General features: G+C 30.1%; 1 protein-coding gene across 3 annotated transcripts; it reads right to left on the bottom strand.

Annotated features, from left to right (window-relative positions):
- Positions 1-484: 484 nt before the first annotated feature.
- Positions 485-13,002, bottom strand: LOC107908443 (prolyl 4-hydroxylase 1). 3 transcript variants are annotated; one of them, XM_016835614.2, is made up of 12 exons: positions 12,858-13,002; positions 12,296-12,343; positions 11,798-11,866; positions 11,270-11,322; positions 10,682-10,747; positions 9,735-9,809; positions 9,171-9,245; positions 2,412-2,482; positions 2,282-2,333; positions 1,699-1,785; positions 1,411-1,503; positions 485-813 (listed from the first exon to the last, which is right to left on the bottom strand). In XM_016835614.2, the coding sequence occupies exons 1-12, from the start codon at positions 12,919-12,921 to the stop codon at positions 727-729; spliced, it is 840 nt and encodes a 279-aa protein (XP_016691103.2). In that variant the 5' UTR covers positions 12,922-13,002; the 3' UTR covers positions 485-726. The 3 variants fall into 3 exon arrangements, with proteins under 3 accessions (XP_016691103.2, XP_040944492.1, XP_040944493.1); XM_041088559.1 differs by having other exon boundaries at positions 763-813; positions 1,411-1,493; XM_041088558.1 differs by lacking the exon at positions 10,682-10,747.
- Positions 13,003-13,336: the final 334 nt, after the last annotated feature.

Raw genomic sequence — 13,336 nt, 5'->3', positions numbered from 1 at the left:
TTTAACATAGTACTTCTTTAGATGGTTAGATAGTTACAAATAAATCATTGATTCTCGTGTTCAATTTTTTCCTATTCAGATTTATATTTTTATTATATGTTGCTTCAAACTTTTTAAAGTTTTAATTAACTTTTTTTAACATATTAGTTCTTTAGATGGTTAGATAGCTACAATTACATCATCAAGTCGGAGGTTCAATTACTTTTATAAGCATATTAATGTATTTTTTTATTTCATATTATTTTAAGCTTTTTCTAAAATTAAATGCTAATGTCATCTACGTGACAATTCACATGTATATCACCTCAACAAAGTTAAAAAAATGTTAACATTTACATTTATTTTAAAGTGATTTGATAAAAAATGTAAGTTTAAGGATTAAAAGAGACAAAAAGTTAAATACATGGCTAAATAACTTTTTATAAAATTGGAGGGTCAAAAAAATTATATACCATCTTAAACAATAAAAATGAATTGCGAGACGGATTTGAAAAAAAACATTATATAAATTACTAGGTATGTTGTTCCAATGGCTTTTTCATATCTGACTTACGGGTACTGGCATGGGATACAATTCTCAAAATAATATTATGAAAATCTTTTTTAAAAAAATTATTCGTGCAAGTTATACCCGTATCCGATATCTAATCTGAATCCAAGATAAATTTCTATACATAGGTGGAGAAAGATGGTTAAGAATTTAAAATTAAGAAATAGGTTTTTTCCTCATCCATTTTGTTGCTGACCATTTCTCACCTGACAAACCGCGCATCCTCCATGCAAGCTATTTGGATCGGACTGCCCGTCGAGTCCCTAACGGAAGTAAGCAATGCAAACAACAACAAAGATAACCAAATCAGAGAAATCTTACTAAATCACTTCAAACTTAAGGTATCCTACTAGGTACCGTTTCTAGTATGAGATATTGGACAATGCAATCAAATACAGACCATGTGTTTAATGCAACATCTCGATACGGCAAATTCCAACAAGAACAATACACTTCCCTAATGTCCAGAAACATTTACCGGAACCAAAAATATTGTTTATCTTGATTTCCAGTCTAATCTCACAAGGGCTATGTTTCGAACTTTTTTATACGAAAACTAAAAGTAGCAAAGGTATTTTCCATATTCTAGTCTGATTACATGATGTATAACCCTCGATATATTCAGCACAGAAACCACATAACAAGTAGCTAAACTGAAACATGAAACCTCATGAGGCGTAATGTAAATAACTATTAGTCTATTTTCCTAAATATTTTAGTCTATTTTCCTAAATATTTTTAATTTCTATTTTTTTTTCTCCATTGATGGTTGAATTATCCAGTCCAACCAGAATCTGAAAATCTGATGGTTTTGACTTTCAATCCAATATTTTAAATACATTGAGAAGAACGAAACAAACCATGCTCCAGAAAAGTACGGCATCTCCTTTGATCGGTTTTATTGACATCCCTTTAACAACCTTCCCACCACAGCTACAATCGCCTGTACCAGCCTGAGATTACATAACACACTTAAAAAATAATGCAAGGTAAAGCACCCTATGTTGCTCAGATTCTTTATTTTTTGGAACAGTATTCGTGTTCAATGCTCATGTCTAAAATATGAATATAGGATATGGATACATGAAAAACCTTAGAAAGGTACACATCAATTCATTGTATCTTTTTTTAATGAAAGAAGGAATTACCCTAGGGAAATATGTTTCTCCTCCTTCAACATCATCACTAAGATACATAAGCATAGTTGCTATTCGTTGACTGCGCTTAATGTTAAACTGCATTAGTGGCAAAGGAAATGGATCAAGATTCCACCATATCACGAGAACAGATATAAATCTAATTCCGACCAATAGATAGACTACGTTTGATGTAATCAAGCCAAGTTAGCTCAAAGCTATAAGAAATTTGGATTCAAGTTCAACTTAAATTTCAAGGCTTGAAGTTGGACTTGAACTCAAATTGATATAAATATCGCCTGAGGTTTGCTCAATTAAGCTTTGATTAAACTCATTTAACTAATAAAAAATGAGCTAAATTCTCATACTTGACTCCAAGCTTGATTATTTGTGCTTGAAGTTGAGTACTTTTTAATACGAATTAAAAATACAAAAGCCCAATTAGACTCACAAGCTGCTCAAGTTAAACATTAGGATACTCAAACTCAACGCCACAATGACTGAACTTCTCAAGCTGAACCCAAGTAACTTATGAGCACAAATGTCTAGTTTATACCCCTAACCAAGTCAATTTTGAGAAAAACATATCACTTACAGGATCAGAAAAGTAATCATGGTGGGGCTTGTAAAACTGATCCTTTTCATACCTGTGATGCATTAGATGTTATTCTGTTTTCATGCTTTTTCAGAAATATTTTACACAAATAATATGTCATTAACCAAACCTTAAAACTTGGATTTGCTCCCCATGTTCAGCTGGTATTTGAGAAAACACTGAAATCCGCTTTTCAATTGCCTTGAGATTAAAAGAAACAAAAAGTTAGGAGAACACTTGATTACACAATTTATTAAGCAATTGGAGAGGATAGATGTAAACAACAGCTTGAAATGTTAGAAATGGAAACCTATCATGCATATTGAAACTATACATACGAATATGTGACTGTCATCCAAGTCCAAGTACCATAGAATGCATCCAAAATCTAAAACATAAGGATAAGAATTTATATTGGAGAGAAGAACTGCATCTGACAACCATGTCCAACACATTTAGATAATAGCTATTGAGAATCTGACACATAGACCCATGTCGAATGTCGAATGCATATGGGTATCCAACACATCCAAATCCAATTAACATTGACAATATAAATTTGGTATCATCATTTATATGCCAATTTGGACCAATGCTTGTACGCTTTACCCCTTAGCTACTAATAAATACCTTCTACTACACTACTCTTTTACTTTTTTTTATTTTTCTTGAAGTACTCAAGTCTAACATGTTTGGAAATGGGTATGAGAGTGCAATCTTCCTTACACATGAGAAAATATATAAAAGCTGAGGATACCCATGTCGAATGCATACTCATTTTAGAGATTAGAAGATATCTTTTGTAATCTTTAACCTTAGGTAATTGATATCCCTTGATATTAAGATCCATTTAATTTAGGAGACAAACCTCTTAAGATTTAGTTTCTGTTCCTTTTTGTGTATAATAATTTCCCATAAATATTTTGATGTAATATACTGCTATAGAATGAATAAAAAATTGTCTCGTTCACTCAACTCTTTATGGCATCAGAGCTAGAACAAAATTTCCCATTGTCTATAGCTGAAACAGTCATTTCTAAAAGTAGTAGACCAGCATCAACAAAAGAGAGAACCATGAGCTTGAGGGAGATCCATCTCATCATTCATTGCAGCTGACCCTTCATAAGCTGAATTAAAAAAAAAAAAAAACTACCTGGAATGGGAACAATCCGTGAAGTTGGCCATTGATGGGAGGGGAAGCTTGAATATCCGACAGGGCATAAGAAGAAACCAGAAGAAGATGACAAACGGATAGGTGGATGGTGGTCCAAGAATTCTATGATCTTTGCTCGGCTAATTAACTCCATGGAACCTTCAATAGGTGAACCTTATCTTTGTCTTCCTATTGCAAAGATGTTTAGGAGGGTATGAGAGAAACCTATTTAAACTTTGAAATTTTTTCTAAAATATTTGAACAAAAACCAAGCTATGGAGGACTAGACAAGGAGATAGAGAAGTTACAAAATATTAGAATGAAATGGTGTCACTATGGCAAGAATTAGATCGCTGTTATAATAATGAATGAGATAGTTCTTTAGATGGTATAAGATTCATGAAAAAAGAAAAAAAGTGATAGAGTCTATCTTTTCTTAGATAGGTTAAATCAAGATTATAATGAAGTGAGAGTTAGAATCCTTGGGAAAAAAACCATTACCTTCTATTAGAGAAGCCTTTCTGAAATTAGAAGAGATGAATCTAGGAGAAAAGTCAAGTTAAAACTTGACCTTGATCACAAACTTGTCATTGAAAATTCTACACTAGCTACAATAAGAAATGACTTTGACAATGATAGGAAAATAAACTATAGCGTGACCATTGTAAAAAATTGTAATGACCCGAAATTCAGTGTTGTCGGATATTGTTGTTTCGAGACCTTGTTTTCATAAATCGAGTCTGTAAATATTAAATAGGGATATTTATGAAGTTAGTATATAAATGAATTGGAATCCGATTAAGTAATTTAGCCGAAAATGTGGCAGTATGCACAAAGACCAATAATGATATTATTGTAATTACATACTTATTTTACCTTATTTATTAATATAAGCCATTGTCATTATTATTTCAGTTTCTTTTTCTGTATATATAAATAAACTGAATTGTAATAAAGTCCTAAGAATAATATGATTATTCTTAAAAAGTCTTTAGTTAAGTATCATTGTGAGTTTGAACAACAATAATGCATTGAAACTGATGTGTAGATGATTGATGACAAAGTGTTGTTATTGACATAAGGATGTCAAAATCAATATATGAGTATATGTTAGAGAACAACATATTGAATTGACCCGCTACGAGTATGTTTATTGGATTATTATGTAATAGTCACAATATTACTCAAAGGGATAACTATATATATGATCCTCAGGCTTGAGATCATCATTGTCCCAACATCATGAGTTGTATATTTTGACACAGTCAAACATCTATCATAACAGGTTATACTATAAAGACTGATGTTGGGTATGCCACAATCTAATTACTACATATTCATGTTAAACTGCATGATTTAGTAATGAGATAAGCATATAATACTTGTATGAGTTAAATTGTGGTGATTAATATGTAATATCAAGAAAGAAGACTAAATTAAATGAAATAGAAAATAACATGATTTAATTGATATGTGGTACCTGGTATGAAATTAAGTTAAAGCATGTTATATGTTGTATTGAAATGGTAAATTGATGATGAATTGAGAATGATGGAATGTGAATTGAATTATGTGATGATATTGGAAATTGGTTATCCTATTAACTGTACGGGTTTATACTTCGGTTTGACCAATTATGCACTTAGTATATTTGCTTTGGTTTATCCGATTGTGCACTTACGTGCCTGTATTTTCAGGCTTAGATTATTTTGGATTCAGATCGGGCCCAACAGATTCTGACAATTCAAATAATTTCAAATATTCAAATTATAAATATTTTAATTTTGAATATAATAATTCATTTTACTTTTATGATGATAACACAATCCAAATTTATCTTATAAAAAATATTTTATATATATTTAGTAGAAATATTTTATATAAAATAATTAAAGTTATTATATGTCACATTTATGATTATAGGATATGTATATGAATTTCAAAATATTTTTTATTACTGATGTTATTAATATTTCATAACAAACCATATTTAATTATTTTTTATAATTATAACACCAATTATTATATTATTAAATTAATATATTATATCATTATATATTTTATATTATCATTAAATTTAAATTTAAATTTTATAGAATAGAATAATTATTAGTTTTATATATATATTATACATATATAATTATTGAATTAAAAACATGTTATATTCAATTAACATTTAAAAATTTATTCCACTTTATAATTTAACATAAAAATTTATTATTAATTACTTTTGCTATTAATAAAATTTTAATATATGTAATATTTATGAATACATCTTCATAAAATAAATAATTAACATTTATTTATATGTTATTTTTATTTAGAGTAATATATAATATAATTATATTAATTATTAATGCCTATTTCAGATGTTGAGCTATAAATTCAAGCCTTTTCAAGCTTCGAATTGAATTTATCTTGAGCTTGGGATAAATTAGTCTCGAACTTGGATCCTTCCCGACTCAGACTTTCTCAAGATTGAGCTTTATCAAGCTCAAGTTTTCTCAAACTTGGATCGTTATGTGTTCAAATCGACATGGTTAAACTTTCGGGCTCAAGCCTATCACACCCTATGTTTAGGATAACAAGTGATTTACCTTTGAAGGTATTTGGATGTAGTTTGTTCATATTCATGGTAGAAACTGTGGGAAGTTAAATCCTAAGGCTTGAAAACGTGTTTTTGTAGGATATGCATTAACACAAAAAGATACAAGTGCTATGATCGACAAACAAAAAGAATACTTGTTTCAATATATATTACCTTCTTTGAAAAGCTTCTAACTCTCTTGAAAAGCTTTTTGAGCCAAAGATTCAAATAAGTATTGAATCACACGATAGCTTAGATAAAGACCTTGTAGAACCATCTCATAACTTTACTAGAGATGAGAACAATGTTCAAACAAACACCAAGGCATTGCTTGTTTATTCAAGGAGGAATTAGAGTCAAGGAAATGAGATGGACCTTACTCAACACTACCAAGAATCTACATCCCAGATTGTTCATGATGTTAGGGAATTCTTATAAGGGATAATGTCACATTTGATATACTTGTACTTTCATAAAATGTTCAACACGGTACCTGTACTTTGAAAATGTCCTATGTAGCATCTGAACTATCAATGTGTTCTATAATGATACATGTACTTTCATAAAATGTCCAATGTGGTACCAGAACTATCAATATGTGTTTTATTATGGTACATAATGTTAACACCGTCAGTGAATTGCTAAATCAACCAATGAAAATTTGATACAAATTTTTTTTCCAAAATATCAAGTTCATATGGATAATATAACATTATATGAAAAACTAAATAAAAATTTAAATTAAAAACAAATAACTAAACATATGGTAAATAAAAAGAAATGAATGCTAAATTTACATAAGCAAAAACATCATCTTCTCCATTTAAGTAAATTAATAGTCATCTTCTCCAAAGAGTTTTCCATTTGAAATTATATTTTTTATTAACCATGGAAGTACATGTACTTTCATGTAAATTTAGTATTTTCTTTTTTGTTAACTATATGCTTAGTTATTTGTTTTTAAAATTTAATTTATTGTTTTATTTAGCTTTCACATAACATTATATTATTCATTTGGACTTGATGATTTGAGAACAAAAAATTTACGCATCAAATTTTCATTGACTGGTTTAGCAATTCACTAACACAATAACACCAACATAATAAAACACACATTGATAGTTCAAGTACCACATTGGACATTTTGAAAGTACAGATACTATATTGGACATTTTATGAAAGTGCAGGTACCAAATGTGACATTATCCCTTCTTATAATGACCCCCTAGTTACTAAGTCAAATATTACTAAGTCTAATCTTGTATCTAATCCTAATCTCCCGATTGCCAAAAGGAAAAGAGTGAGGAGCTGTGTTAAATACACTTTGTCCAATTTTGTTTCTTACAAAAATTTGTCACTTGCTTTTTTCTCTTTTACCTCACAACTAGCTATTGTGAAGATTCCTAAGAATATACAAGATGCCCTAAAGGTTCCATATTGGAGAGAGCCTATCTACAAGGAGGTGAAAGCTCTTATAAAGAATAACATGCAGCAAATTGTAGAGTTACCAAAGGGAAAGAAGACGGTTGAATGCAAATGGGTTTTCACAATCAAGTTCAAAACAGATAGGTTGATTGAAAGATACAATTTGAGGTTGGTTACTAAAGCTTTCACACAAACCTATGGGATTGACTAACAAGAGATCTTTGCACCAGTAGCCAAGTTGAATACTGTCAGAGTTCTTTCAATTGCAGTGAATCTTGATTCGCCTCTTCAGTAGCTAGATCAGGAAAATGTGTTCCTCAATAGGGATCTAAATGAGGAAGTTTCTATGGATTCACCGCCTGGATTTGAAAAAGAATTTGAAGCAAAGATGTGCAAATTAAGGAAGTCCTTGTATGGTTTAAAACAATCACCTACAACTTGGTTCGAGAGATTTATCATGTTCATTATTCCCAAGGGCAAGCTAATCATACTATGTTTGTAAAACACTCAAATGAGGGGAAGATTGCTATTCTTATTGTATGAGTTGTTGATATCATCCTCATAGGAGATGATGAAGCAAAATTGAAGCTATTGAAGCAAAAATTGGCCTCTGGATTTGAGATCAAGGACTTAGGAAGCTAGTGGTAATTTTTGGGCATGAATATAGCTCATTCAAAAAGAGGTTTGGTGGTTTCATAGGAAAAAAAATATGTGGATGACTTACTTAAAAGAACTAGAATAAGTCAATGCAAGCCAACAGTGACACCAATTGATGTTAATCTAAAGTTTGGAAACAAAGAAGGGAAACTACTCGATGTGGTGAGTTAATTCATGCACTCACCACATGAAGAACACCTTGAGGCAGTCTACCTTATATTGAGATATCTAAAAGGTTCTCCAGGAGAAGAGTCATTTTTGGGGAAAAATGAGCAGCGAGGTATCAAAGTTTACATAGACATAGATTGAGCAAGTTCGATTCATATAGAAGATCCACCACAGGCTACTGTACATTTGTTTGGGGAAATTTAGTGACTTGGAGAAGCAAAAATCAAAGTGCCATAGCTTGTAGCAATGTTGAAGCATAATATCGATCTATGGCTCATGGGATTTATGAAATAATGTTGCTAAAGAAGATATTGGAAGAATTGAAGAAATCTACAACCATGCCTATAAAGCTCTATTGTGATAACAAGGCTGCAATTAGTATGGCTCATAATCCAGTTCAACATGACAGAACAAAGCATGTTGAGATTGACTGACACCTCATCAAAGAGAAGATTTAAGCCGGAATGATTTGCTTACCTTTTATCCCAACTTCATAACAAGTTGCAGATATCCTTACCCAAAGATTGTCAAAGTCATTTTTCGAGTACTTAATTAACAAGTTGGGCATAATAGATATCTATGCACCAACTTGAGGGGGAGTGTAGAGATTAGAAGAAATCTTTAGTAATTTTTTACCTTGGGTAATTGATACCCCTTGATATTAGGATCCATTTATTTAGGAGACAAATCCCTTAAATTTAGGATTTAGTTTCTGTCTTTTTTGTGTATAATATCTTCTTAAAAATATTATGATGTAATATACTGCTGTAGAATAAATAAAAAAACTTCTCTTTCCCTCAATTTTTCACTCATATCCAATGATCATCTCCAAATCCAAGTAAAGTCGAAAACATCGAGAATGCAAATTTATATTGGAGAAAAGTAACTAGAAATCTAACCTGTATCATTGGATACTTTCTTTCATTTGGCCTCAAGAACATACCAGAGCTTGTCCTGACCTTACTCTTAATTCCCTGAGAAACAAAGGCTATTTATTAAGTAAGGTCAATTCTTACATTGAAAAAAAAGTTATCAAAGGTAAGAATAGAACCAACAATTCATGTGTTCATTTCATGTTTATGTATATTTTAAGTATCATTATCATGTAAGATCAATTATTACCTTGGTTGGTATGCTCTCAATCAAGATTTCTCAATTTCAATGTAAGAGAAGATCTCCCATCATGAATTTCCAAGTGAACTTCAAAAATGGGATACTTTACACAAACGATACATACTTAAATTCAACATTTAGATCTGATTCTTTATTTTACTTTAAGTATTCATGTCCAACACATATTTGGACATATGTACAAGGAAATGGCACTCTAAATGCATAAGAACACTTGGGAAAAAAATAAACATACTCATAATGGACCCACCCATTTTCGAAGCTCAAATCCAAGTTCAAGTAATATAATGAGGCACCACAAATTCAAGGAAAGGAAAAGAAGAGAAATGTACCATCCCAGTTTTTGCATCCACCACAGTAGAAACTTGAAGCCGAGGGAGGGCAATGGCTTTAAGGTAGTCGCATTCCTGCAGAGATCATCAAGGATGAAGCCAAAAATTCTATATTGTAGTGTTGAGACAAAAAAAACTTATCAAATTACAACTTTTTTAGCCAAAATATTTTCTTTTACTATCTTCTAAGTATAGAACTACCAAAAATTAAAAAATTTTTGAAGGCAATGCAAAAGGAATAGAGGCAAGCAAGCATGGAGATCATAACATAATAGTAAAAAGTCTATCATGCTAAGTTAGCAAAGTAATCCAAACTTATTGGGTTCGGATCTGATCCAACTCAATCCTATAAGGGCATTTTTCTCAAAAATCGAGTTTGGGGGCAGGGCAGGTTTTAATTAAAATTTTCAAGATTGGATTAAGGTCAAGCTTAGATCAGATTTGTCCTATCCTGAAATATGAACTAAAATGCTTCTCTTTTACTCTTGTAACTATTTATATATTTTTTAATTAAGCATTTTTCTTAATTTTTATTAGATTTTATAATACTTATTTGATTATTCTTATATTTTAATTAGCATTTTTATTTTTTTGTAAAGTTGATATAAAGTATTATGTAGGCTTTAGGGATGGGGTGAGAAGTTTTTCCATTTCAGAGTAAGGTTTGGGAGTTCAAATATTAATTACAATTGGACTTGGCATGAAAGCAAAGTTGGGATCGAGATGAGAAAAAAAGTCAGTTCATCTTGCTCCATTATCATCCCAACTATACGTCTGACATGGATATGATCAAACTTTTTAAAGGTTTTCAATGTATCTAAAGATCCTCGAAAGTAATATTTTCGTTGTCATATGTTGGACAAAAATATTGAATACAAAACTTAAGAAAAAAAAAAGGACAAATAGAATAAGATAAGATACATAACAGAATAACATAAAATACATACCTCGTTGCTAAGGAAATTATGAAGTACTATAATTCGAGGAGACCAGCTAATTATTTCAGGTTTGACCTACATCAAAAAATAAAAATAAAAATTTAATAAATTTTTCTTTTCCATTTAAAAAAAGTGTAAGAAGAATCATCTTCCAGATCAATTTTATTTTACACAACATAAAAGACATATAAAAAATCAATCCTACAAAGTAGAATTAAATCGAGCGAGCTCAAGTAGATTGATCTTTATTTTGAACAGAATTTGAGTTTTAAAAATAAAACTCTATCCAGCTCAAGTCAAGCTTAGAGCCTCAAATTTTTGAGTCATGCTCAAGCTTGAGCTTCTAATAGCTTAAATCTTGACTCAATTATTCTTCTACTAGATATATTAGAGTTATATTAGAGTTGTACGACACACTCAAAAAAAAAAAAAACTGCTAACACAACACAAATATATGAAAATGTCAAAATATTCATAATCCAGATTCTTGGCATGTCAAAGGTTTTAAAAATTAAAGAATATCTTAAACGCAATTATTAAACTAGAAAATATGAAACACGACATGAATATACGAATGCTTAAGTGTAAGAAACATACATATCCAAGACGCAAAATTTCTGCTTCTTGATCACCACGCCAATGACTCAAACCTGAAATTTTAAAATATGGCTAGAACTTAAAAGATTCTTCATCCAAAGTTCAATTATGCTGAAAAACATTCAATTACTTTATTGTTTGAGAACAATGAAGAATAGATGTTACTAGACCTCAAATGTGAGTGCCTGGTATGTGTTTAGTATGGATATGATCAAAAAAATTTCTATATATTTGGAGGATCATACTTTTGTATCCATGTCTGGATGTGCTGAAAACGAGTGTCAGATATAGATTCTTCAAGGAAGATAAAGATTCGGAATAGTAAGGTAAGAACCTCTGTTACTTAGACTCGGGTGCATGCCAAATATGAGTATGTATTCAACACTAGTATAGGCAGATTTTTCTGAACTTTTCATATATTTGGAAGATCTTTGATGGTCAATACTCATATCACATGAGTATCAAAGACTGACAGTTAAAGAAAAAGAAAAATTAGAACAACATAGGTGAAGTAAGAACCGTACCAACCTATTGGCAACCTGAGATTACCGTCACTTTGCCTTGTATGCAGTTTTGTAGTAGGAAAGTGATAATTACCTATAAAAGAAGAGAGGAGAATTTTAAAAACATAAAAATTAAGGGAAGAAATATTCAAGATGATGCTAGCTAAAACATTACAAAAGTTGCACTTTCCTATGATTTAGATTCAAATGTAAGTGTCAGATAGAAATGTGTCTGCAGCCCTTCTCTTATTTCTAGATTGCAACCGTTGTACCAATATATAGGAGAGATCCACTTAGGTTAATGTAAAACTAAGTTTAAACACTTGTATAATTTTCTATATGATTTATATTTTAACTAAAGGGTCATTGGATTTAGTAATATAACTCTTAAAGTTTCACATCATTCTAAGTCTCTATCATATTGGTCAAGAAAACTTTTTTAATAACATGAAAAAAATTGAAATACCACAATTGTTGCATGAGAAGTTATACAAACATATATATATTGAATGATGAAAAATACCGTATGAATCTTCTAATCTTCGTATGAATGCTAGCTGAAACAAAGCACCTGCAATTTTCCCATATCATGAAAATTAATTTATGAAGAATAACAACAAATCTAAGCAGCAAAACAATTGAAAATCTATTCCATTGCTTCAATGCTAATACAAGTTTCAATGTCAGAATTGAAATTTCTCTCTTCAAACATAAAATACAAGTGATATAATAAGAAATATTTCACAAATTCGCTCATGCCGAAACAAAAATATGATAAAATTATTTGAACGTAATCAATTAAAAATAAAAAACCAGCGAAAACCCCATTTCATGTCTCAACCAAATGCATCAATCTGTTGAGTTAAATCTCTGGTTTTCATGGTTTGGAAGATATATTTCAAGGAAGGAAAAAAAAACCCATGAATTTAAAACTAAAAAAATGGTGGGAAATCAGACAACATTGATGAAAGAGAAAAGAACAAGAGATACCCCACCATTGGTGTTTGAAGTTGAAAGATTGAGAGATAATAGAACTTTTTTTTAAAAGGAAAATGTAAATTTGGAATTGGGTGGAAATTACATACCGATAATCATTCCGACAGTAACAAAGGTTAATAAACCGAGAACGATCTTCATAGCAGGAGCCATCGCCTACGGAAGTTGCTTGTGTCGGACAAAAAAAAACTGAGTTTGAACAGTTAAAAACTATTTTTTTTCTTATCGCATTAATAAAATTTTTAATTTATCATTTAATTAAAAGAAATTTATTTTAAATTTTTATGCCTATTTTATTATATTGATCAGTTATATATACATTTATTTTTATTTATTTATTAATTGTTTTATTGAATTGATGTAGTACAGATCACTAATTTAATTAAAAAATTAAAAAGTCTTTTCATAATTAAAATAATTTATATTATTTAAATATAATTTAATATTTTTATTAAAAAATATGTATGGTGATATTTGAATTTGGGCTAATTGTTGGGTTAGAAATATCTTTAATTTACCTATTAATTAAAATTTTGTTTTAATATTTTTGTACATTTCAATTTTTATT

This window comes from Gossypium hirsutum, chromosome D02 (genome assembly GCF_007990345.1).
Source record: "Gossypium hirsutum isolate 1008001.06 chromosome D02, Gossypium_hirsutum_v2.1, whole genome shotgun sequence".
NCBI classification, from domain to species: Eukaryota; Viridiplantae; Streptophyta; class Magnoliopsida; order Malvales; family Malvaceae; genus Gossypium; species Gossypium hirsutum.
This window is presented reverse-complemented; position numbering and strand designations above follow the sequence as displayed.